This window comes from Nomascus leucogenys, chromosome 12, assembly GCF_006542625.1.
Source record: "Nomascus leucogenys isolate Asia chromosome 12, Asia_NLE_v1, whole genome shotgun sequence".
Lineage (NCBI taxonomy): Eukaryota > Metazoa > Chordata > Mammalia > Primates > Hylobatidae > Nomascus > Nomascus leucogenys.
Window position 1 is genome coordinate 14002989 of NC_044392.1, and position 27699 is coordinate 14030687.

Here is a 27699-nt window from a genome sequence, read left to right on the forward strand (position 1 = left end):
AATTTTCTTGAACACCTGAATTTCCAGAGCTACTTATACAGTAGACAGAAAGCCACATTACTGCCAAAAAAGAATGCCAGTCCCACTGTCTGCTTCTCACTACAGCTCCCTGGAGCAAAAAGGAGCGGGGCCACCACCAGTTCTTATTCAATAGGCAGGGATTCTATACAAAGCACAAAGAGTTAAGGAATATAACATATGAGGTGAAGGTTGCTGGATGAAGGCAGTGGTGTATGAAAGACTGTTATATCTTATAAAGGACAAATATATTAAGTAAAGATAGAACAAAAAGTAGGCCTTATGTTTTGCTTTGTAACTGCTGATAAAGTCAAAGAGGAGGAATGGTATGACTATAGGCTTTGGAATAAAACACACTGGGGACTGAACCTGGTTCAGCCATTTAAGAGTTTAATGACTTCAGGTTGGGCGTGGTGGCTCTCACCTGTAATCCCAGCACTTTGGGAGGCTGAGGTGGGTGAATCACTTGAGGTCAGGAGTTTGAGACCAGCCTGGCCAACATGGTGAAAACCCATCTCTACTAAAAAAATACAAAAATTAGCCAGGCATGGTGGCGTGCGCCTGTAGTCCCAGCTACTCAGGAGGCTGAGGCAGGAGAAGAGCTTGAACCTGGGAGGCAGAGATTGCAGTGAGCCAAGACTGGGCCACTGCACTCCAGCCTGGGTGACACTGTGAGACTCCTTCTCAAAAAAAAAAATAGAGTTCAATAACTTCATCTATAAAATGGAAACAATTGTTGTGAGAATTGTAAAAATTTGTAATATTCTATGATTCTATTTATTTTTTATTTTTTTATTTTTTTTGAGACGGAGTCTCATGCTGTCGCCCAGGCTGGAGTGCAGTGGCGCGATCTCGGCTCACTGCAAGCTCCGCCTCCCGGGTTCATGCCATTCTCCTGCCTCAGCCCCCCGAGTAGCTGGGACTACAGGTGCCCACCACCACACCTGGCTAATTTTTTGTATTTTTAGTAGAGATTCTATTTTTAGTAGAGATTCTATGATTCTATTTTTATAAAAAAAGATACACAGTGTGTGTGCATATATATGAATAGAAAATCTCCGGGAATATTTATGCCAATGTCTTATTAATAGTTGTTTTTGGGTGCCAGGATTATGCAAGAGATTCCCTTTATTCTTCTATCATCTTTAAAAACAGTTTTTTAAGTTAATAGACTGTGTCTTTAGAGCAGTTTCAGGTTTACAGGAAATTGATCAGATAGTACAGAGAGTTCCCACATATCCCCTATTATTAACATCTTATACTAATGTGGTATATTTGGTAAACCAATATTAATACAGAAATCCCTCTGCACCTGTGGGGGATTGCGTCCATGACTTCCCTTGGATACCAAAATCTGAGGATGCTCAAGTCTCTCATAACCTACCATCGTATCCTCCCATATCCTCTAAATCACCTCTAGATTACTTATAATATCTAATACAATGCCTATATATCATTACATGTGGATTCAACATAGTGCCTTGTGCCCAGCAAATTAAAGTTTTGCTTTTTGGAACTTTGAGGAGTTTTTTTTCCTGAATATTTTTGATTCATGGTTGGTTGAATCCACAGATGCAGAACCCACAGATACAGAGGGCTGATTGTATATTATTATTAGCGTGGTACATCTGATGAACCAATATGCATATATTATTAACTCGTCTACATTTTACATTAGGGTTCACTCTGTGTTATACAGTTGTATGGGTTTTGACAAATGTATGTTATTAATCCACTATTACAGTGTCATATAAAATAGTTTCACCTCTCTAAAAATCTCCTGTGTTCTATCTGTTCATCCCCTTCTCCATTCCCTCTAAGTCCCTGGCAACTATTGATCTTTTTACTGTCTTCGTAGTTTTGCTTTTTCTAGCATATCATGTACTTGGAATCATACAGTAAGCAGCCTTCTCAGACTGGCTTTTTTCTTTCTTCTTTTTTTTAAACTTAAAGACTAGTGTGATAATACAGATTGGCTTCTTACAACATGCAATACGCATTTAAGTTTCCTCCATATCTTTGTTTTTTTTTTTTCCCTCAGAGTTTACACCCAAAACTTCCATGTCTTTTTTTTTTTGTATGTGTGTGGCTTGAGAAATCATGTCTTTTTATTTAGAAATAATAATCAATTCTATGGATATACGACAATTTATTTATCCGTTCACCTTTTGAAGAACACCTTGGTTACTTCCAGTTTGGAGCAATTATAAATAAAGATGCTTTAAACATTCATGTGCAGACTTTTGTGTAGACATGTTTTCAAATAATTTCAAATAGGGTAAATAACTAGAAGCATGACTGCTGGGTCATACAGTAATACTATGTTGATCTTCGTAAAAAAAGACCAAACTGTCATCTAAAGTAACTGTACCATTTTGCATTCCCACCAGCAATGAATAAGAATTGCTGTTGCTCCACATCCTTGTCAGCACTTGGTGCTGTCAGTTTTGGATTTTAGCCATCCTAGTACTGTGTAATGATATCTCACTGTAGTTTTAATTTGTAATTCCCTAATGACATATAAGTTGAGCATTATTTCATATGCTTGTTTGATATCTGTGTATCTTCTTTGGTGAGGTGTCTCTACAGATATTTAGCCCATTTTAAAATTGGGTTGTTTTCTTATTGTTGAGTTTTAAGAGTTTTTTGTATATTTGGGATATAAGTCCTTTATCAGATGTTTTTCAAACATTTTCTCCCAGTCTGCTTGTCTTTTTATTTTCTTATTAACAGTTTTTCTTTCTTTTTTTTTTTTTTTTTAGACGGGGTCTCAGTCTTGTCACCCAGGCTGGAGTGCAATGGCTGTGATCTGGGCTCACTGCAACCTCTGCCTCCTGGGTTCAAGCGATTCTTTTGCCTCAGTCTCCTGAGTAGCTGGGATTACAGGCGTGCGCCACCACTCCTGGCTACTTTTTGAATTTTTATTACAGACAAGGTTTCACCATGTTGACCAGGCTGGTCTCAAACTCCTGACCTCAGGTGATCCACCTGACTTGACCTCCCCAAGTGCTGCGATTACAGGCGTGAGCCACCATGCCCGGCCTCTTTACAGTTTTTCATGGGTTTAAGTTTTGAATTTTAATGAATTCCAACTACTCATTTTTTTCTTTCATGATTCTGCTTTTGGTGTTGTATCTAAAAAGTCATTGTCAAACCCCAAATCACCTAGATTTTCTCCTAGATTACCCGCTAGAATTATTATTATTATTAATTTATTTTTTGAGACCAAGTCTCACTCTGTCGCCCAGGCTGGAGTGCAATGGTGCGATCTTGGCTAACTGCAACCTCCGCCTCCTGGGTTAAAGATATTCTCCTATCTCAGCCTCCTGAGTAGCTGGGATTACAGGTGCATGGTACCACGCCCGGCTAATTCTTGTATTTTTAGTAGAGATGGGGTTTCACCATGTTGGCCACGCTGGTCTTGAACTCCTGACCTCAGATGATCCACCCACCTCAGCCTCCCAAAGTGCTGGGATTACAGGTGTGAGCCACCATGCCTGGCCATCCTCTAGAAATTTTATAGTTTTGTGTTTTACCTTTAGGTCTATGATCCATTTTGAGTTAATTTTTGTGAAAGGTCTAAGGTCAGCGTCTATATTAATTTCTTTTTGCATGTGAATATCCAGATTTTCTAGCACCATTTGTTGAAAAGACAATCTTTTGCTCCTTTCTCAGTATCAGTTGACTAAATTTGTGTGAGTCTATTTCTGAGCTTTTAATTTTGTTCCATTGATCTAACTGTCAGTTTTTCAACAGTACCACACTGTCTTGATTAATATTATAGCGTTTCCATTGGGTAGTGTCAGGCCTCTGACTTTTTCTTCAATATTATGTTGGCTATTCTAGGTCTTTTGTTTTTCCACACAAAGTTTAGAAAGGGTTTGTTGATATGCACAAAATAAATTGCTGGGATTTTGATTGGGATTGTGTTAAATCTACAGATCATGTTGGGAAGAACTAACCTCCTAATATACATTCTTATTATCCATGAACATGGACCATTTCTTATTTAAATCATCTCTGATTTTTTTCATCCAAGTTTTACAGTATTCCTCATATCGATCTTATACATATTTTGTTAGATTTATTTCTAAGTACTTCATTTTTGGGGTGCTAATGTAAATGGTACTGTGTTTTTAATTTCAAATTCCAATTGTTCTTTGCTGGCATATAGGAAAGCAATTGAATTTTGTATATTAATCTTATATACTGCAAACTTGCTATAATTACTTGTTAGTTCCAGTTTTTTAAAAAATTGATTCTTTGGGATTCATACATAGTCAATCATGTCATTTGTGAACAAAGACAGATTTATTTCTTCCTTTCCAATATGTACAAACAATCCCTGGCTTACAATGATTTCACTTAAGAATTTTTGACCTTAAGATGGGTTTATTGGGACATAACCCTGTCATTAGTCAGGGAGCATCTGTATATCATTTATTTCCTTTTCCCATCTTATTGTATTAGGAACTTCTAGTATGATGCTGAATAGAAGTGGCAAGAGGAACATTCTTGTCTTATTCCTGATCTTAAAGGGAAAGCATCTAGTTTCTCATCATTAAGTATAATGGTAGTTAGTTGTAGGTTTTAATTTTTTGTCTTTAAGCTCTTTTGCCCAGGATAGAGTGCAGTAGCACGATCATGGTTCACTGCAGCCTTGACTTCCCAGGCTCAAGTGATCCTCTTGCCTCAGCCTCCCAAGTAGCTGGAACTACAGGAGTGTGCGTACCACAACTGGCTATTTTTCACTTTTTAGTAGCGATGAGGTCTTGCCATGTTATCCAGGCTGGTCTTGAACTCCCAGGCTCAAGCGATTCTCTCATCTTGGCCTCCCAAAGTGCTAGGATTATAGGTGTGAGCCACCAGACCCAGCCGGTAATTGTAGGTTTATTTTGTAGAAGTTCTTTATCAAGTTGAGGCAGTTCTCCTCTATTCCTAGTTTGCTAAGGGTTTTTTTTTTTTTTAAATTATGAATGGGTGTCAGTTATGCTTTTCCTGCATTTACTGATGAATGACTTGTCTTCTTTGCCTGTGGAAAGAATAAATTCCATTAATGGAATTAACAGATTCCAATAATTGATTTTCAAGTGTTGAGACAATTTACATACTTGAAATAAATCCTACTTGTGTTCATTCTTTTTGTAAACTGTTGGGTTTGATTTGCTAAAATTTGTTCAGGATTTTTGCATTTATGCTCATGAGTCATACTGATCTGTACTTTTCCTTTCTTGTAATGTCTTTATCTAGTTTTGGTTTTAGAGTAATGTTGGCCTCATAGAGTAAGGAAGTGTTTCCTCTGCTTCTATTTTCTGGAAGAGACTTTAGAGAATCGGTACCATTTATTACTTAAATATTTGGTAGAACTCGCTAGTCAAATAATCTGAGGCTGGCGCTTTCTGTTTTGGAAGGTTATTATTAATTCAATTTCTTTAACAAATATAGGCCTATTCAGATTATTTATTTCTCCTTCTGTGAGTTTTGGTAGATTGTGTTTTTCAAGAAATTGGTCCATCTAATTATCTAAGTGATCAAATTGGTGGGCATAGAGTTGTTCAAAATATTTTTTTATTATCCTTTTAATGTCCATGGCGATCAGTACAGATGGCCCCTCTTTCATTTATGATATTAGTAATTTAGATCTCCTCTCTTTTTTCTTGGTTAGCCTAAAGGTTTATCAATTTTATTGATCTTTTCAAATAACCAGTCTTGCTTTTATTGATTTTTGCCTACTGTTTTTCTACTTTCAATTTCACTGATTTCTGCTCTAATTTTTGTTATTTATTTTCTTCTGCTAACTTAGATTTACATTGCTCTTCTTTCGCTATTTTCCCAATGTGGAAGCTTAACTTATAAACTGTTATTTATTCTTTCTCTATTTTACTAATGTGCAAACTTAGATTATTGATTTTATTTTATAATTTTTTTTTTAATTTTAATTTTTTTTTTTTTTTTGAGGCAGAGTCTCACTCTGTCACCTAAGCTGGAGTGCAGTGGCACGATCTCAGCTCACTGCAACCTCTGCCTCCTGGTTCAAGTGATTCTTCTGCCTCAGCCTCCCAAGTAGCTGAGATTACAGGCACCTGCCACCATGCCCAGCTAATTTTTGTATTTTTGTAGAGACAGGGTTTCTCTATGTTGGTCAGCCTGGTCTCAAACTCCTGACCTCATGTGATTGCCTCGGCCTCTCAAAGTGCTGGGATTACAGGCATGAACCACTGCACCCAGCCTATTTTTTGAGAAAAGGTCTTACTCTTGCCTAGGCTGGAGTGCAGTAGTGTGATCATGGCTCAGCCTTGACCTCCCAGGCTCAAGTGATCCTCCCACCTCAGCCTCCCAAGCCACTGGGATTATGGGTGTGAGCCACCATGTCTGACTCTTTTCTCTTTTTTTTTTCTCTTCTCTTTCTTCCTTCTTTTTGAGATGGAGTCTCACTCTGTTGGCCAGGCTGGAGTGCAGTGGCATGATCTCGGCTCACTGCAACCTCTGCCTCCAGGTTCAAGTGATTCTCCTGCCTCAGCCTCCTGAGTAGCTGAGACTACAGGCATGTACCACCATACCCAGCTAATTTTTGTATTTTTAGTACAGGCAGGGTTTTGCCATGTTGGCCAGGCTGGTCTCAAACTCCTGACCTCAGGTAATCTGCCCACCTCAGCCTCCCAAAGTGCTGGGATTACAGGGGTGAGCCACCACGCCTGGCTGCTCTTTTCACTTTCTTGATAATGCTCTTTGATGCACACAAGATTTAAATTTTGATGAAGTCTAATTTATCTATGTATTTTTCTTGTTGTTCATGCTTTTGATGTCATAGCTAAGAATCCATTGGCTTACCCAAGGTCATGAAGATTTATTCCTATGTTTTCATGTAAGAGTTTTATGGCTTTAGCTCTTACATTTAGGTTATTGGTTCCATCTCTACTTTTAATCTATCTGTGTCTTTAAAGTGGGTTTCTTATAGACAACACACAGTTGAGTTTTAAAAAGGTTTCTCCACACCTTTGTCAACACATTTTTTTATCAAAAATTTTCCGTGGTGGCTCATGCCTGCAATCCCAGCACTTTGGGAGGCTGAGGTGAGTGGATCATCTGAAGTCAGGAGTTTGAGACCAGCCTGGCTATCATGGCAAAACCCCATCACTACTACAAATACAAAAATTAGTTGGGCGTGGTGGTGGGCACCTATAGTCACAGCTCCTCGGGAGGCTGAGGCAGAAGAATCGTTTGAACTCGGGGGGCAGGGTTTGCAGTGAGCCGAAATCGCACCACTACATTCCAGCCTGAGTGACAGAGTGAGACGCTATCTCAAAAAATAAAAATAAAAATAAATAAATAAAAATAATAATTTTCCTTGGCTAAGTGTCGTGGCTCACACCTGTAATCCCAGCATTTTGGGAGCCCAAGGTGGGAAGATTACTTGAGGCCAGGAGTTCAAGACCAGCTAGGGTAACATAGCAAGACCTCGTCTCTACTAAAAAATAAAATTTAAAACAAATCCTTTATTTTGAAATAATTTTACTTACACAAAAGTTTGAAGAATAGAACAGAGATTTTTTTCTTCTCTCTGAACCATTTGAAAGTAAGTGACTTGATGCCCCATCACTCCTGACTATTGTAGTATTTCCTACAAAGACACTCTTCTACCCCCGCAACACAACCATCAAACGCAGCAAATTAACAGATATATTCGCACCACCTACCACTGACCACACTCAAGTTCCACCAATTGTCCCCAAAATGTCTTTTATAGCAAAAGATTTTATACAAGTTCATGTGTTGCACTGTTTGTCATGTGTCTTTAAGTCTTCTTCAATTTGGAAAAATGTCCCCATCTTTCCTTGACATTCATGACCTTGACACTTTTGCAGGCTAGTTATTTTGTAGTATGTCCTTTAATTTGGTATTCCTGATGTTTCCTTATTAGATGTACATTTCCACTTTTGGCTGTAACGTCACAGAAGTGATGCTGAGTTCTTATTCTTTCCTATCAGGTAATCTATGTTTTTGACTTCATCCATTTCTGATGATATTAACCGTGATCAGTTGATTAAAGTGGTGTTGGCCAGGTTTCGATTGTAAAGTTATACATTTTTCCTTTATGATTGAGAAATATTTTGTGAAGAGATACCTTGAGACTAAATGAATATCCTGTTCTTCAAATGTTCACGCACTAGCTTTGAATCCATTGATATTTCCCGACCTGCAGCTATTTTAGGTATCTCATGTAAGTCAAATCATACAATATTTATCCTTTTGTGTCTAGCTTATTTCACTTAGCATGTTCTCAAGGTTCACTGATGTTGTAGCATGTATCAGACTTTCATTCCTTTTATGGCTGAATAATATTCTATTGTCTATATATACCACATTTTGTTTATCCATTCATCTGTTGATGAACATTTGGCTATTATGAATAATGTTACTATAAACACTGTTGTACAACTATCTGTTTGAGTTCCTGCTTGCAATTCTTTTGGACATATAGCTGGTTCATTTTTTTTTGACCCACCTACCTGTTTATGTTTTTAGAGACAGGGTCTCACTTTCTCATCCAGGAAGTGGCACGATAGCTCACTGTAACCTCAAACTCCTGGGCTCAAGCAATCCTCTTGGCTTTAGCCTCCTGAGTACAGGCGGGTGCCACCATGTCCAGCTAGTTTTTAAATTTTTAGCAGAGACAGGGTCTCGCTATGTTGCCCAGGCTGGTCTCAAACTCCTGTCCTCTAGTGATCTTCCCACCTCAGCCTCCCAAAGTGTTAGGATTACAGGTGTGAGTCACTTTGGCCTTTAATGACTGAATGATTGATTGATTGAGATGGAGTCTTGCTCTGTCGCCCAGGCTGGAGTGCAGTGGCGCAATCTCGGCTCACTGCAAACTCTGCCTCCCAGTTCAAGTGATTCTTGTGCCTCAGCCTCCTGAGTAGCTGGGATTACAGGAATGTGCCACCATGCCTGGCTAATTTTTGTATTTTTAGTAGAGACAGGGTTTTGCCATGTTGGCCAGGCTGGTCTCAAACTCCTAACTTCAGGTTATCCGCCCGCCTCGGCATCCCAAAGTGCTGGGATTACAGGCGTGAGCCACTGAGCCTGGCCCTGGCTTTTATTTATTCTTAAGTGAGCTTTGACAGTTTTGTTTTTGAAGGAGGTGGTCCATTTCATCTGTGTTGTTGAATTTACTGGCATAAAGCTGTTTGTAATATTCTCCTATTACCATTTTGATGTCTTTAGAATCTGTAGTGATATCACCTTTCTCATTTCTGATATTGGTCATTTCTGCCTTTTATCTCCTTTTTTCTTGATCAGTCTAGACAGGGATTTAAATTTGATTTATGTTGTTTTCATTTTTTTTTTTTTTTTTTTTGAGATAGAGTCTTATTCTGTCCTCCAGGCTGGAGTGTAGTGGCATGATCTTGGCTCATTGCAACCTCTGTCTCCCCGGTTCAAGCAATTCTCCCTGCCTCAGCCTCTCGAGTAGCTGGGATTACAGGTGCCCACCACCATGCCCGGCTAATTTTTGTATTTTTTAGTAGAGACAGGGTTTTGCCATGTTGGCCAGCCTTGTCTCGAACTCCTGACCTCAAGCAATCCACCTGCCTTGGCTCCCAAAGTGCTGGGATTACAGGCGTGAGCCACCGTGCCCGGCCTTAATTGATCTTTTCAAAGAATCAGCTTTTGGTTTCATTGATTATTCTCTATTTCATTGATTTTTGTTCTGATTTTTTTTTTTTTTTGAGATAGAGTCTTACTCTGTTGCCCAGGCTGGAGTGCAGTGGTGTGATCTTGGCTCATTGCAGCCTCCACCTCCTGTGTTCAGATGATTATAGTACCTCAGCCTCCTGAGTAGCTGGGATTATAGGCGCGTGCCGCCATGCCCACTTAATTTTTTTTTTTGTATTTTTGGTAGAGATGGAGTTTTACCATGTTAGCCAGGCTGGTCCTGAACTCCTGGCTTCAAGTGATCTGCCTTCCTTGGCCTCTCAAAGTACTGGGATTACAGGTATGAGCCACCGCACCTGTCTGCTCTCATCTTTATTATTTCCTTTCCTATGCTTACCTTGGGTTTTCTTTTTCTGACTTCTTAAAGTGAAATCTGGGCTGGGCACAGTGGCTCATGCCTGTAATCCCAGCACTTTGGGAGGCTGAGGTGGGCGGATCACGAGGTCAGGAGATCGAGACCATCCTGGCAAACACTGTGAAGCCCCGTCGGTACTAAAAATACAAAAAGATTAGTCGGGTATGGTGGCGGGTGCCTGTAGTCCCAGCTATTCGGGAGGCGGAAGCAGGAGAATGGCATGAACCCAGGGGGGTGGAGCTTGCAGTGAGCAGAGATGGCGCCACTGCATTCCAGCCTGGGCAACAGAGTGAGACTCTATCTCAAAAAAAAAAAAAAAAAAAAAAAGTGAAATCTGAGATCACTGATTTGAAGCATTTTTCATTTATTGCTAAAACTTTATAAGTAAAACCTTAGCTACGTTCCACAAATTTTGACTTGTGCTTTCATTTTCATACAGTCAAAAGATTTTCTAATTTTCTTGTGATTTTTTTCTGTGCTCCATGAGTAATATACACGTATGTGGTTTAATTTCCAAAAACTTAAGACATTTTAAAATATCTTTTTATTATTGCTTTCTAATTGTACTGTGGTTGTCTGAAAAAGATTTTTAGTTCATCTCTCTCTCTTTTTTTTAAGAGTCAGGGTCTTGCTCTGTCACCCAGGTTGGAGTGCAGTGTCATGATGGTAACTTACTGCAGTCTCTTAACTCCTGGGCTCGAGCAGTCCTTCTACCTTAGCCTCCTGAGTAGCTGGGACTATGGGTGCTTGCCAGTATACCTGGCTAATTTTCAAAATTTTTTGTAAAGACAGGATCTTGCTATGTTGCTCAGGCTAGTCTCAAACTCCTGGTCTCAAGTGATCCTTCTGCCTTGGCCTCCTAAAGTGTTGGGATTACAGGTGTGAGCCACTGCACCTGGCCTCATCTTTGTTTCTGAAATATATTTTCATTGGTATAAAATTCTAGTTTGACAGGTTTTTTTTTTTTTTTTTTTTTTTTTTTTTTTTGAGATAGTCTTACTCTGTCACCCGGGCAGGAGTGCAGTGGTGTGATCTCGGCTCACCGCAACCTCTGCTTCCCAGGTTCAAGCGATTCTCGTGCCACAGCCTCCTGAGTAGCTAGGACTACAGCTGTGCACTACCACGCCCAGCTAATTTTTTATTTTTAGGAGAGACAGGGGTTTCACCATGTTGGCCAGGATGTTCTCAAACTCCTGACCTCAAGTGATCTGCCCACCTTGGCCTCCCAAAGTGCTGGGATCATAGGTGTGAGCCATCGTGCCTGGCCTGATACTTTTTTTTTTTTTTAAAGTACTTTAAGGGATTTTTTTTCCCACTGTTTTCTGGCTTACATTGTTTCTAATTAGAAATCTGTTCTCATACTTGTTTTTTTGTCCTTTGTAATGTATCTTTTTTACTCTGATTGCTTTTAAGTAGATTTTCTCTTCTATTATTGGTTTTAAGCATTTTGGTTATGATGTGCCTTGGTATAGTTTTCTTCATGTTTATTAGGCTTGCGGTTCATTGATTTCCTTAGATCTGTGGTCCTCCTCCTTATCCTGCTTGGAATCTGATACTCCATGCAGGCTACCACCACTCCCCACTTGACACTCCTCACACGAATGCACATTATCAGATTTGTTGATTTTTGCCAATAAGATGAGTAAAAAATGTTATCTCAGGCTAATTTTAATTTGTATTTCTAATGTGATACCAGGTATTTTAGTTGTCTAAAAACCATTTGTATCTCCTTTTCTGTGAACTGTCTGATCATATGCTTTGTTCTATTTTTGTATTTGTTTGCTGATCATTTTTATGTTAATTTATATGTAACTTTTACCTTTTCTCTAATGAGCATGTATTTTTGGGGGCACAATAAGATACCACATAAAGTTATTTTTAATTAAAAAAAAAACTTCAAAATCCATGTAGTTTCCTGGTCTAAAATATTCAGGAGCTCATGGTGGCTAGCATTTTATCATAGCTCCTTCTTATATAGGGGCTTACTTTTACTTCTGTTTGTGGTGAAACCTGCATAGCTAACAGGATGTATGTGAGCTTAAAGGCCTGAGAATCACTTTGGACTGCCTATCTTTTACCAGGGCACTGAAAAAAAAATCACCAACTCTTATATCTGTAAGGAGTTCAGTTCTATTTTAGTCATCACTTCATTAGATCTTCCAGTGGCCCTGGGAGGCTGACAGGTCATTGACAATGATCCCCATTTTATAGATTTGAAACTGAGGTGTAGAAAGGTGAAGTGATTCTATCAAACAGAAGGTTAGACTTAGAAGTAACTTAAAGATCATTTACTTTTACATATTCGGTATCCTACAATTAGTAACTAGGGTAAAGTTTTGGCTTGGATCCAGGTGCTCTTTCTTTTTTTTTTTTGAGACAGAGTCTTGCTCTGTCACCTAGGCTGGAGTGCAGTGGCGCGATCTCGGCTCACTGCAAGCTCTGCCTCCTGGGTTCACGCCATTCTCCTGCCTCAGCCTCCCGAGTAGCTGGGACTGCAGGCGCCCACCACCATGCCCAGCTACTTTTTGTATTTTTAGTAGAGACAGGGTTTCACCACGTTGGCCAGGATGGTCTCAATCTCTTGACCTCATGATCTGCCCGCCTTGGCCTCTCGAAGTGCTGGGATTATAGGCGTGAGCCACTGCGCCTGGCCAGGTGCTCTTTCTAATGGCAGCAATCAAAGTGAGGATCACTATCACTCTAAATGGTCAAGGAGCTTCTCTTCCTCAGGAGACTGCAGGCCAAGCCTTTGACATGCCATGGCTGGGCAGGCAGATGGGTGATGCTGGAGCTTAAGGTCTATCTATGCTCACCTTTGGCAGCAGTCAGCATGGTGGAGGCCAGTTCACACTGCTGTGATTCCAAGTGTCCAAGCGTGAACCAGCGAGGATAACGGCTGGGCACCACAGACACCATATGGTGAGGGTGGGATGTGTCGCCTGCAGAAGCTGAGTTTTCTAAAACAGGTAACCTGGAAGACCCAGGAAGAATCATCAGCCACCATCCAGACCCTGGGCTTCTGAGCCACCTTAGAGAAGCTTGCTCTTTGCTGGGGAGGAACTGGGGAGAGGAAAGGATTAACTAAGAGCTTTGAAGGTTTTTAAACCTATGGTACTATACACTATATGAGGTGAGTGCCTGGGCACTTGAGAACTCAACGCTGAATAGTTTCCATTACAAATGGATGTGAAAGGCAGTTCAAGAGCTATCGGGTTGAATAGTATGATATATTGTAAAAAAAGAGAAAAGTTAATACAGTTTAAAAAAGAAACATAGGGTTGTTTATTTATTTTTGAGACAGTGTCTCTCTCTGTTGCATAGGCTGGAGCGTAGTGGCACAATCACAGCTCACTGCAGCCCTGACCTCCTGGGCTCAAGCGATCCTCCTACCCCAGTCTCTTGAGTAGCTGGGACTTCAGGTGTGCACCAACATGCCTGGCTAATTTTTGTATTTTTTGTTTTTGTAGAGACGGGGTTTCACCACGCTGCCCAGGCTGGTCTCAAACTCCTGGGCTCAAGCAATCTACCTGCCTTGGCCTCCCAAAGTGCTAGGATTACAGGCTTGAGCCACTGTACCCAGCCTGGTTATTTCTAAAAGTATAAGAAATACATGCCAAGGAATTTCCTGTTTTAGCTAGGGTATTCTCCCAGCCTTACAGTCTGACTAAAATTCTTCTTCTGTACAGTCTGCCACATCCCAGAGGTTTAACTGCCTAAACCAAGGATCCTATTCTAGCTTGGAAACAAGATGCCCATAGCTCATTGTTCTCAAGTCTTGGGGTAAACATATTTATCTCTACTTCCCCCAGCTTCTTCTGGGGACCTGTGCTCTGGGAACCTTGATTCAGTTGAACTACAGAAGGGCTCAGACCCCTTCTCAGCTTGCCTGACTAACCACTGAACAGGAAGACTCAGGTCTTAAATGCTCCTTATTTATTAACATCTCAGGGGCTTCCTCAGACAATCAACCATAAGTACTGCCAGGGAACCAAGTCACCAACAAGGAATCCAGATACGAATCCTAGATCACATAAAAATATCTGAGCCATTTTAAGGTACACTTAGTAGCAGGTCCAACAGAATGACAAAGAGGGAAAGAAAAGAAAGTGAAATAAGCAATGAAAAAGAGCACTGGACACTTCTGCTTTGGTGGAGGCAACTGGACTGGGAAAGGGCTACCCACCTCATGGCACGTAAGGCTAATTTATAGGACAGGTCTGGATCATGAGGCAGCAGAGCTGAGAACAAATACTTGGCAAAGGTATGCATGGGAACACTCTCTCGGTGGATGACTTCTCCCAGACCGCTGAAAGGACCTCCTGGAGGAAGACAAGCCAGCCAGTTATTTATCTGTATGCTTCCATTTGCCAGCCTGGACTTGAGCCCCAATATCTCATGCATGTTTGCTAATCATGGGAACCTTCACTACATTTTAATGTCATAAATGTTCCTGTACTTGTACTCTATTGGAGAGGGGAGCTCAGGGTCATGGGCCAAAGACACCGTGACAAGAGACTCTTTTCTACTTACCTTCCAGCAGTAAGATGCATTGTTTTTGCAGTGTTTGCACTAGCTCATCGTCCAGCTGCAGCTCTTGGAGTTGGCTCAGGAGCTGCTCCTCATTACGGCATACCTTGTCCTGTGCGTAGAGGCCTTCAGGCATTACCCTCTGTTGACCCAGGCCCATCAATGCAACTTCCAGGGCCAATGACAGGTAGGACTCACTGCTGTTTGGGGAACCTGCAGCCACAGGTACATGCTGGTACACAGGGGGTCTGCTTTCATTCATATCTGAGGGCAACAGGGCACCAAATTCTTTAGGTCAGGCTTGGTAGAGTCTTCTTTCTTTCTTTCTTTTTTTTTTTTTTTTGAGACAGAGTCTTGCTCTGTTGTCTAGGCTGGAGTGCAGTGGCACAATCTCAGCTCACTGCAGCCTCTGCCTCCCTGGTTCAAGCGATTTTCCTGCCTCAGCCTCCCAAGTAGCTGGGATTATAGGAACATGCCACAACACCTGTCTATTTTTTGTATTTTTAGTAGAGAGGGGATTTCATCATGTTGGCCAGGCTGGACTCAAACTCCTGACCTCAGGTGATCTGCCTACCTCGGCCTCCGAAAGTGCTGGTGTGAGCCAGCAGGTGTGAGCCACCGTGTCCGGCCTAGTCTTCTGTCTTTCCCTCCCACCTTTGGGATACAGCTTGGTCAACAGCTATCACAGGGAAGCTGAATCAGAACCCCAGAATAGTAAGGAAAATATATTGAAAAAAAGGTTACACAGAGCCACAAAGATTCCCACTTCTTTCTTTTTCTAATTTTTTTGGAGACAGAGTCTTGCTCGGTTGCTAAGGTGGGAGTGTAGTGGTGCAATCATGGCTCACTGATGCAGCCTCAACCTCTTGGGCTCAAGCGACCCTCCCACCTCAGCTTCCTGAGCAGCTGGGACTACACATGCCACCATGCCCAGATATTTTTTAAAATTTTTTTGTAGAGATAGGGTCTCATTATGTTGCCCAGGCTGGTCTCGAACTCCTGAGCTCAAGTGATTCTCCCACCTTGGCCTCCCAAAATGCTGGGATTACAGGCAAGAGCCACCATGCCCAGCCCCACCTCCTTTTTTTTTTTTTTTTTTTTTTTTGAGATCGAGTCTCGCTCCATCTCCCAGGCTGGAGAGCAGTGGCACGATATTGGCTTACTGCAACCTCTGCCTCCCAGGTTCAAGCAATTCGTCTGCCTCAGCCTCCTGAGTAGCTGGGATTACAGGCGCACACCACCACACCCAGCTAATTTTTATATTTTTAGTAGAGACGGGGTTTCACCATGTTGGCCAGGCTGGTCTCCAACTCCTGACCTCAGGTGATCCACCTGCCTTGGCCTCCCAAAGTGCTGGGATTACAGGCAAGAGCCACTGCGCCCGGCCCACCTCCTTGTTAATATATGAACTGGCTAAGCCAGTTAGGGAAGTATAAAATCTTATCTTTTGCTGGCACATTATGTAATGCTGTAATTGTCTGTTTTTATTTCTGTCTCTTTCATAGAATGTGAACATCTTAAAGGGATTAGACCATCTTGTTGTTCTAGGTATTGCTATGTGTTAGTGGTGAATGAATAAACCAAAGTGCAAACTCAGGTTTCCAAGATGTAAATGTTACTGTACAGATGAAACAGACCAAAGATGATGATTCACTTTGCAAGGGATCAGAGGGAAGATAAGGAGCAGCCCTCACTTGGCTTGGGGCCATCCCTTATATCTCTACCGAGAGAAATCTGAATCCCTACAGTTAAACTCTTACTTTTTTAACATTTGCAATGTTTATGTTACTATTATCTCATATGCTCCACCACTGGGTACACAATTTCAGGAAGTAAGCACGGTTTAAACGTCAAAGTCTTGGTTTCTTTTCTTTTCTCCCTCATCTATCCAATAAATATTTATGAAAGATTGTTAAATGTCAGGTCCTCCACTAAGTGCTAGGAACACAAAGATAAAGAAGTCATAATTTGTTTTCAAGTAGCTGACAGTCTAGTAAGAGAGAACTATTTGTAAATAAATTATAATGTAGCACGCTAAATACTAAAGTAGATATATGTATACGGTAAGTGAAGGCATAAAAGAAAAAAGAATCAATTTTGTCTCTATCTATTCTGGGCTACTCTAATAGAGTCTTGAGACTCTATTAAATTATTCTCCTCTATTTCTTATTTGTAAAATTGGTACAAAACCATCATGTGGAAGAAAGTTCAAAGGAAACCAGAAAATATTATTATGCAATTGCAAGGGATACACAGATTCTTAATGGAAGTTCTTTCCCACTTTCAGACTGCTCTAGGTTCTCGCCTCTGACTGCTAAAATTTCTCTATCACTTGTTACTTTTCTTGGACTACATTCTTTAGGCATTTATGATAGGGAAATAAAAGGAACAAGGAAGGCTGGCAAGGTAAAATGTGAAATCAGGACAAGTCCAGACCAAAGGGTAGGAAAGGAAGGTGGGAAATGGGCAAGTATGAAGAAACCTCTCAGGGTGCTCTAGTTTGGACAAGAGGGGGAAAAAACTTCAAAAGGAGGTAGAACAGAGTCTGGAAGGGAGAAAAGGGCTGACAAGGGCAGTTTTTTTTTTTGTTTTTTTTTTAATGAAACACGGTCTCACTTTGTCACCCAGATTGCAGTGCAGTGGTGTGATCTTGACTCATTGCAGCCTCGATCTCCTGGGATCAAGTGATCCTACTGCCTCAGCCCCTAAGTAGCTGGGACTACAGGTGACTGACCACACCTGGCTAATATTTTGTAGAGACAGGGTTTTGCCATGTTGTCCAGGCTGGTCTTGAACTCCTGAACTCAAGTAATCCACCCACCTTGGCCTCCCAAAATGCTAGGATTACAGGTGTGAGCCACCATTCTAGCCAACAAGGGCAGTCTTGGTTTGCCTTAGGCTGACCCCTGTACCTGACATCTCCAGATAGCCATCATCATTCAGGCGGCAGGCCTCAGTCAAAGTGAGAAACAGGCAGCCAATGGGATCCAGGGGATGGCCCACCCAGCCCTCCAGGTTTGTGATGGTTGTGGTTCCTCTCTGCAACAGTTCTGGAAACAAGCAGGTTAAAATTTTAGACAATGATAGAGACAAACTGCTATCTGTCCCTGCCGGGTCTTCTTATCAGTCTCTCCAACCTTGACCCTGAGAGTCAAATAAAACCTTCTCTAATGTCTTGCTTTGGGTTGATAGGGCTGGCCACAAACATACCAGCCAGCTATAACGTCACGTGGTCTGCATTTGGGTTGCCTGCTAGTAGTGCATATGTGGATAGAGCTTTACAGGTTTTTGTTTTAAGAGATACCTGAGTCTTCTGAATAGCTGGGACTACAGGCATGTGCCACCATGCCCTGCTAATTTTATTTTATTTAAAAATTTATTTTTGAGACAGAGTCTCACTCTGTCACCCAGGCCGGAGTGCAGTGGCGTGATCTTGGCTCCTTGCAACCTCTGCCTCCTGGGTTCAAACGATTCTCATGCCTCAGCCTCCAGAGTAGCTGAGACTACCGGCATGTGCCACCATGCCTGACAATTTTTGTATTTTTGGTAGAACTGGGGTTTCACTATGTTGGCCAGGCTGGTCTTGAACTCCTGGCCTCAAATGATCCACCCACCTCAGCCTACCAAAGTCCTGGGATTACAGGCGTGAGCCACTGTGCCTGGCATATTTAATTTAATTTAATTTAATTAATGAATTATTTATTCTGAGACAGAGCTCTGCTCTTGTTGCCCAGGCTGGAGCGCAATGGTGTGATCTTGGCTCACTGCAACCTCCGCCTCCTGGGTTCAAGCGATTCTTCTGTGTCAGCCTCCCAAGTAGCTGGGATTACAGGCACGTGCCACCATGCCCGGTAATTTTTTGTATTTTTAGTAGAGATGGGATTTCTCCATGTTGGTCAGGCTGGTCTCGAACTCCCAACCTCAGGTGATCGCCTGCCTCGGCCTCCCAAAGTGCTGGGATTACAGGCTTAAGCCACCATACCCGGGCTTTATTTTATTTTTGTAAAGATGGGGTCTCACCATGTTGCCCAGGCTGGTCTCAAACTCCTGGCCTCAAGCAATCCTCCTACCTGGGCCTCCCAAAGTGCTGGGATTATAGGTGTGAGTCACCATGCCTGTCCACAGCTTTACAGTTTAAAAATGGTCTTCTCATACCAGATTTTAATGAGCCTTCTAACTGTCTTATGAGGGAGGCAAACAGGTATTATTCCCAAATTAACAGATGAGAAAACTGAGATTCATAAAGATAAAGTGAGGCATTCCACACAGCAAGGAGAATGACCCGGAATTCCCTAGCTTTTCCGGGCCTTGTATCCACCGAGGATCCTCATCAGCTTTGGGCCTAAGGGGGTTAGGGTTAGATGGCTCCTAATTACTATACCTTTCTTCTGATGCTTGTAGATTTCCAGTTGCCGCTGCTGCTGCAACCTCAGAGTATTAATAATGGCCACTGTGAGTCTGAGGGCCTCTTTTGGATAACCATGGGAACGTAGGGCATCAACCCGAGCACAGGCTGTAGGCACATGCTCTACCAAGTAAGAAGAAGATATTTTGGTCTAGTTAAAATTTCAAATCAGGAAAATTTATACCTGACAAAGAGGGTTTGTATTCAGTCCGGTTCCTCAAATTCAACCTGACACCTACTGTATACTAGGAACTGTGTCTTTATCTTTAAAGATATAAAAGTTGAATAAATCACAGGTGATATCTTGAAAGAGCTACCTTGCAGCCTCAGCGTGGTCTATGGTGTAGAAAGGGACACACAAGTAGGATAATAAAATGTAGTTCCTCTTTGCAAACATATATTATACTATGGGAAACCAATGGAGGTAGCAACTAACTGCCTAATGGGAAAAGTCTCATTCATTTAATTAATCCTACATTTCCTGAAAACCTATTATATGCCAGGGAGTATGCTGGGCAAAGAAAGTACAAAGATGAATAAGAAGTGGTCACTGCCCTCAAAGAGCTCACAAATGATACATAAATGTAATTATAAAGCAGCTAAAAAGAAGTAACATGATAGAAATATATACAGAGAGAAAATAACGTTTGAACTATGCTTTGAAGGACAAGTAAGATTTCAAACAGGTAGACAAACAGGGAAAGACATTCCTGACAAAGGAAACATAAGCAAGGGCATATTGTAAAAGCATAAAAATTATTCAATATATTAATAGCATCCATCTTCAGAGTATGGCAAATAGTTCCATGTAGTTAGAATTATGTTATGTGGCCTAAGATAGCCTGGAAATGGTAGAGTTTGGAATGTAAACAGCTTTGAATGCCATTCTATGGAGTTTGAATTTACCTTAGGGATAATGGAAGACTACCAAACCAAAGACTTACAAATAGGTGAGTAATTGTAACAAGCTTTATGGTTTATTTCGTGCTTTCTTAAGGATAAAATTAAAAATTATAGAATTGCAGAAAATTTGAAAATACATATAAATAAATATAAAATAAAAATCAGAAATAATCACTCTTTCCAGTGTCATGTATATTTGCTCACACTTTTCTAGTAATTTTTTTTTCTTTTTTAGATGGAGTCTCACTCTGTCACCCAGACTGGAGTACAGTGGCGTGATCTCGGCTCACTGCAACCTCCGCCTCCCAGGTTCAAGCAACTCTCCTGCCTCAGCCTCCTGAGTAGCTGGGATTACAGATGTATGCCACCACACCCGGATAATTTCTGTATTTTTAGTAGAGACGGGGTTTCACCATGTTGGCCAAGCTGGTCTCAAACTCCTGACCTCAGGTGATCCACCCACCTCAGCCCCTCAAAGTGCTGGGATTACAGGCGTGAGCCACCGTGCCCAGCCTAGTAAGTTTTTACTAAAAATGGGATGGTATTATACTTACTGTTTTGTAACTGGCCTTTCCACTTAATAACACATTGTAAATATTTTTCCATGTTATCAAATATACATCTATAACATTAAAAATGATTACATATAATTCTGGTGAATACAGGTATATCTATTGAGCTAATCAATCCCCTATTGTTGGACATTTATATGGTTCCCAATTTTTCTCATCTGTACCTTATTTTTATCCATGCTGTAATGAGCCCCTTAGCTATATGCATATCCTTAGTTAACTATGGCTCAGGATAAATTCCTACATGTAGAATTCCTGGATCACATGGTATGAACATATTTTAAAGGCTTTTGATAAGAAGAAATACCCTTCAGAAAGACTGTAAGTATTTACACTCCTATAAGTAGTAAATGAGAGTACCTAGCTCCATGTAACCTCTCCTACACCAGAAACTAATTATCTTAATTAAAAACACCTGACCATTTGAAAATCAAAAAATGCTAACTCAGTGTTGTTTTAATTTGCATCTTTGTTAATGAGGTATATATTCTTTCACATGCTTATTAGATTTACGTTTTAGAAGTGTTGGATCACAGGAGAAGAAAGATGATCAGAGGAAACTTCAGGTGGTGACTCTGTGTCTGGCTATTGCTTTCAAGAGAGACAGGCATATCTAGATTCAGCAAAATCTTGAGCAAGACAAAGATATGGTGTGAGAGATGGAGGTAGGGAATTGGGAGAAGACAATGAAAATGTATGTCATTGCTGTAAGGCTCGGAAAATGAATATTTTAAAAAAGAATGTCTCTTTTGAAATGAGTATCCTGTGATAAAGTCAGGGACAGGTTGATTGAGGGAAAGCCAGGAAACTATTTCAGAGGAGGGTTTAAACTCACAATGCAACAGCTCTATCCTGTTATCATGAAGGAAGGTAGGAAGGTGGGGAGGAGAAAAGGAAGACTGCTTGGTGACAAATGCAGATTGTGTCTACTTACTAGCATAAGAGATTTAAAAAAATTCAAATTAGTGCTTTTTTAGCAAAACATGTAATTTCAGAGTAGACTATAATGTTGCTCAATAACTATTGAGTAGACTATTGTTGCTCAATAACTCAGACAAGCTGTGAACTGAGGCCTAATTGCTTTGTTAATGCTCTTTGAGATGCATTAACTCCTTTCACCCCCTCAAAGCTTAGAGGAAAGGATGCAAATTCTTATTTGAGGTTGCTGTATCACAACTGAGTATACATGCAAATGGCTTAGGCTTCACATAAATATCCCTAATAAAAGCCTCAAAAGATCTGCGTGAAAACTGTCCAAATTGTGGTCTGAGTTGCAGGTACGTATGAAGATGGCTCATTTGGGCCTGGCATGAAGTGAGCGTGGCTCTAAAGTTCTTCGAGGAGGGCTAGACTTACCAAGCCACAGTGGCTGGCCTTGGGAATTAAAGAGTAGTCTTTCACTTTCCCTCTGGCAGGCAGGAGCTGTATAAACATCACTGCTGATTATTCGCTGTAGGTGGCTATCCTGCCAATGTAATTCACGGCCCTCAATGGCTCTAGTGAATACTGTTCGTCTTGGTCTGGATAAGGAGTCTGGAGAAAGAAGAACATGCAGCAGTACAGTGACAGGCAATTTGAAGTTTTAAGCCCTGGGTCTTCTTCAGGGTGGGAGGTTGGCTGAATAATAGTATTTTAAAAGAATAACTCTGGCAGCAGTATTGAGAACAGGTTATAAGGAAGGGCAATGAGAGCAGCCACTTGCAATCTCTCTGAGTATCTGTCGTGTTGCCTCCTTTTTGGATAAGCTTTCAGTGTGTGTGTGCTCTTTATAGGAATAACCTTCCCACAGAGATCTATGGCTTACTTCCTCCTTCTACAGAAGACTAATTTCTCCTGAGATCCAGAAGCTACATGAAATAGAAGAGGAGTAGTGGTGCTTAGCCACTCAATCATGAAGATATAAACTGCTTCTATCAAGGTCAAAGGTAGAGAAAAGAAGCTAGGTAATATCCCTGGCCAATCTGTAACTTGTTTCATACCAAGTTTCCCTTATCAGACCAAGGACTTTCATGAAATTCATATTAAGAGTTGAAATAGAGCTGAAACTATGGTGGCTCCTGCCTGTAATCCCAGAACTTTGGGTGGCTAAAGTGGGAGGATCACTTGAGGCCAGGAGTTCAAGACCAGCCAGGGCAACATAGCAAGACACTGTCTCTACAAAAAATAAAAAATTAAAAATTAGCCAGGCATGGTGGCACATGCCTGTAGTCCTAGCTACTTGGGAGGCTAAGGCAGGAGGACCACTTGAACTCAAGAGGTAAAGGCTGCAGTGAGCCAAGATTACACCACTGCACTCTAGCCTGGGTAACAGAGCAAAATCCCATCTCAAAAAAAAAAAAAAAGAGAGAGAAATTGCTGAAGCTCTGTATATTCAGGTACCTTTATTACACTGATATCTGCAGGCTTACAGTCTTGTTCCCCAATAAGAAAAAACTGATGAGGCCAGGTGTGATGACTCGCACCTGTTATCCCAGCACTTTGGGAGGCTGAGGCTGGCAGATTGTTTGAGTCCAGGAGTTTGAGACCAGTCTGGAGAATGTGGTGAAACCCCCTCCCTACAAAAAATATAAAAATTGGGCCGGGCATGGTGGCTCACACCTGTAATCCCAGCGCTTTGGGACGCTGAGGCGGGAGGATCATGAGGTCAGGAGATCGAGACCATCCTGACCAACATGGTGAAACCCCATCTCTACTAAAAATACAAAAAATTAGCTGGGCGTGGTGGCGGGCGCCTGTAGTGCCAGCTATTCAGAGGGGCTGAGTCAAGAGGATCACTTGAGCCCAGGAGGTTGAGGCCACAGTGAGCCGAGATCATGCCACTGGTCTCCAGCCTGGGTAACAAAGCAAGATCGTGCCTCAGAAAAAAGAAAAAGAAAAAGAAAAAACTGATGCTAATAAAAGACAAACTTGTTTTCTCACTGGAGTCTTACCACGTCATCTCCCTTCAGGAAAAGGGCTGCAGGGAAACCAAAACTGCAGACAAAAATGTAGGCTCAACTCTTAAGGGTGGTATGTAGGAGGACCAAATGGAAGATATCTTGCCATAAACCACAGACTTAGGGAGGATCATGGAAATGATATTTAAGGTAATAAGAAACCATGAGGGAGTCATTTAACTGATGCTTTGCCAGATTAAAGGCAATTTAAACTATTTTGGGATCAAGAACTGAAATATTATACTGTATGGACATTTCCAGCGATGCCTAGATGAGGTGTGTACCTACTGATTCTGTGCAAAAAAATTGAGGGAATGTCAGAGAATTCATACTGAATATGAAAGAACCTAACATATTGAACCATTCAGGAAAAGTCCTTGGAAACTGGTCATTTCTTTAGAATTTAATATATCGCATTGGGTACAGGCTCAGATGGTTGAAGGATATTATCATTAGAGTAGCACTGACAGTATTTACTGAAATTGCTTCTCCTTCATGTTGTCCCTCACTGAAAGCACAATGACTCTTCTACTGGCTGGAATCTAAGCTCCTCTACTGCTGAACTGAGAATCCACCGCTCTGCTCAACCCACAGTGGGCACTGGGCTCCCAATATATTTTTAAATTGATTAAATCAGCAAATAATTACTGCCTACTATACAGTAGGTACTGTTCTTGGTGCTTAGGACATACAAAGTTCCTGTCTTTATGGACCTTTACATTCAATTGGGCAGAGACAGTTAAGTAAATATATAGTGTATCAGATAGGTCGTACAGTTAAGAGTGCTATGAAAAAGTCTAAAACAGAGTTAGGGAGAAAAGCAAGCTGGTGTTAGGCAGGGGGTTATTGTTTTGTTCATATATAGAATGGTCTCCACGCAAAACGAACAGCAAGTACTAAGTCCTAAGGCAGAAGTATATTTGGAGTGTTTGAGAACAGTGAGGAGGCCAGTATAGTCGGATGGAATGAGCAACCAGGAGAATCACAGGAGATGAGGTCAGAGACCTATTAGAGAACTAGATCATGGAAGGCCATGTAGGCCATGAGAAAAAGATGACTTTGGGTTTTGGAGAAAGATGAGAGGCCACTGAAGGGCTTTGAGCTGTGAAGGTATATGATGGGACTTACATTTTAAAAGGATAACTCTGGCAGCAGAATTGAGAATAGGTTATAAGGTGGAAGGGCAGAAGAAGGGGGAGCAGTCAGGTGGGCACTACAATAATTTGTGAGAGATGATGGTAGTTGGCAGAGAAATAAAGAGTGGAGATGATGAGCAGTAGTTGGATTCTGGATATATTTCAAAGATAAGGGCAATTCATTGGATTTGCTAATGGATTACAGCTGGGGTGAGAGAGAGTAAAGAATTAAGAATGACTCCAAGGTTTTTAAGAGAGTTGCCATATACGGAGACAGGAATACTGCAAGAGGAGCAGGTTCGGGTGGGGCTTGAGGGGTAGGAATCCTACTGAGATGCCTGTTAATAGATAAATGGAGATATCAAAAAGGCAGTTGAATATACATATCTAGAGTTGAGAGGAAAGGTGTGGGCAAGATATGTGTGTGTAAATATATATATATATATGAGCTGTTAGTATGTAGATGATTACTAAAACAATGCAATCAACAAGGAAGTATAGAAAGAGAGGTGGTAGCCGGGCACAGTGGCTCGTTCCTGTAATCCCAGCACTTTGAGAGGCAGAGGTGGGTGGATCAGAAGGTCAAGAGTTTGAGACCAGCCAGGCTAACATAGTGAAACCCCGTCTCTACTGAAAATACAAAAATTAGTCAGGCATGGTGGCAGGTACTTATAATCCCAGCTACTCAGGAGGCTGAGGCAGGAGAATCGCTTGAACCTGGGAGGCAGAGATTGTGGTGAGCCAAGACCACACCAGTGCACTCCAGCCTGGGCAATGAACTTTGTCTCAAAAAAAAAAAAAAAAAAAAAAAGAAAGAGAGGTGGTCTGATGACAGACCCCTGGGCACTATGGCATTTTAGGTTGGGAAGTGGGGAAGAGACAGTAAAGAGACTTAGAAGGAACGGTCAATGAAGTGAGAACCGAGAGAGAATGGTTTCTTGGAAGTCAAATGACAAAGTTTCAAGGACAGTGTGACTAATGTGTCAAATACTGCTGATAGGTCAAGTAAGGTTATGACTGAGAACAACTACTAGATTTAGCAACAGTTAGCATTAGTAACCGGTACAAGAGCTGTTTCAGTAATGGTAGGGATTGAAAGCCTGACTTGGAGTGAATTCAAGGGAGACTAGGAACAGAAGAAATGGAGATGGCAAATCTGTACTATTCTTTTTAATGATTTTTCCTAACTCTACCACCCATTTCTACCACCCAGAGAGGCACGTGGAGTCACAAGAGTGTTTTTTCTTTTGTTTTGGTATGGGAAATATAACAATATGCTTGTACACTCAGGAATAATTCATGGAGAGTGAAAAACTGGAGATGCAGGAGAGAGCGGAAATAATTTCTTGTTAATTCCTATAGTGATGTCCTAGATAAAAGTGATGTAATAGGATCTTGAGAATAACTGGAGGGCTTGGATTTAGAAGCACAGACTGCAACAGGGGAAGAGGCAGAGTAGATGGGCAAAGAGTAATTCTCTGACCTTCTAGAACAGTATTTCTTTTGACCCATCACCACAGATGTGGTGGTGGAGTTTTGGAAATTCTCTTCTGATTGCTTCTTTATTTTTAGTAAACAGGAAGCAAGACTCAGTTGAAACTGAGGAAGGAGAGGAAGTACAGAAAATTTTAGGAAAAAAATGGTGTGAAATAGTAATTTGTAAAAGTGAAAGATGGCACAGACTAGGGAAATGTACTAGATGTCTAGAAAGTACTGAGGACCCACTTGAAATGAGTGGTCATAAACTTAAAATAAGACCAGTTATTATAGTTGTTTCTTTCTTTCTTTTTTTTTTTTTTGAGACAGGGTCTTATTTTGTTGCCCAGGCTGGAGTGCAGTGGCATGACCATGGCTCATTGAAGCCTTGACCTCCTGGGCTCAAGCAATCCACCATACCTGGCTAATTTTTGTATTTTTTGTAGAGATAGGGTTTCACCATGTTGCCCAGGCTGGTCTCGAACTCCTGAGTTCAAGGGATCTGCCAGCCTTGGTCTCCCAAAGTACTGGGATTACAGGCAGGAACCACTGTGCCCGGCATGGTTGTTTCTCTCCAGCCATATTCAGCTGTGCAAGTATACCAAGTAATTAGAGCTGGAATGAACTAAGTTTAGAGTTTTTCCATCAGTGTATCAAAGGGGAAGAGGGAGTTAAGTGTGTATGCAAAGGAGTGATTGTAATGAGTTACCAAGGAATCTAACTTGGATGAGGAGGAAAATAAGGCTATCAAAAGAGTGAAAACACATTTTGTCTTACACAGTAAGACAAAAATTCCTAGTGGGTCAAAGAATTACTGAAATAGGGATACTAAAGAAAAGAAGCTAGCAAGATTGATGGTGGTAACTGGTGATGCATGAAATTGAGATTATGAAGAGGGTGTAGTCTTTGGTAATGTCAAGGTTTAGGGTATGATTTTGGGGTTAAATGGCTAAGTTATGGTGGAAGATGAGACTACTGGAAAAGAGGAGATCAAATAATTGAGAGGCCAGGGTATTGGAAGGGTCATCTATGTGGCTACTGAAGTCATCAAGAATTATGATAGGAATCTGCATGGTGGCTCATGCCTATAATCCCAGCACTTTGGGAGGCCAAGGCAGGAGGATTGCTTCAGCTCAGGAGTTCAAGACTAGCCTGGGAAACATGACGAAACCCTGTCTCTACAAAAAATACACACACACACAAAATTTGGCTGTGAGTGGTGGCTCGCACCTGTAGTCCCAGCTACTCGGGAGGCTGGGATGGGAGGATCACTGAAGCCTGGGAGACGGAAGTTGCAGTGAGACGAGATCACACCACTTCACTCTAGCATGGGTGACAGAGTGAGACCCAGTCTCAAAAAAAAAAAAAAAGAAATTAAAAAAAGAATTATGATAGAAATAGTGATAGTAGTATTAGTAAGCCAATAGCTAAAAATCTTCAAGGAATGAGAGGGATTGACCCGGAGGTCTACAGATGACAAAAACCAGGGGGGTGGCAGACAGTGTAGTTTGATGGCATAAACTTAAACCTGGGGGTATTTTAAGAAGGTAGGAAGGAGAATTATGTAGAAATGACTATGAAGAATAGGCAGGAATCAACTGCTTCTCCAGCCCCAAAGGTAAAGGGATATGAGAGAGGTATCAATCACAACCTGAGA

The 27699-nt window shown here is 41.3% G+C and overlaps 1 protein-coding gene across 3 annotated transcripts in view; it reads right to left on the minus strand.

Annotated features, from left to right (window-relative positions):
- The window catches only part of ZSWIM5 (zinc finger SWIM-type containing 5), a 176208-nt gene that overhangs the window by 4924 nt on the left and 143585 nt on the right, over positions 1-27699 (minus strand). The window contains exons 6-11 of one of the 3 annotated variants that reach the window (XM_012511383.2): positions 21851-22027; positions 18996-19142; positions 17527-17664; positions 14618-14878; positions 14271-14406; positions 12901-13058 (exon numbers count right to left, since the gene is read on the minus strand). In XM_012511383.2, the coding sequence (XP_012366837.2) occupies positions 12901-13058; positions 14271-14406; positions 14618-14878; positions 17527-17664; positions 18996-19142; positions 21851-22027 (1017 nt within the window). The remainder of the gene's footprint in view (positions 1-12900; positions 13059-14270; positions 14407-14617; positions 14879-17526; positions 17665-18995; positions 19143-21850; positions 22028-27699) is intronic. The other 2 variants (XM_030823772.1, XM_030823773.1) reach the window with 2 other exon arrangements.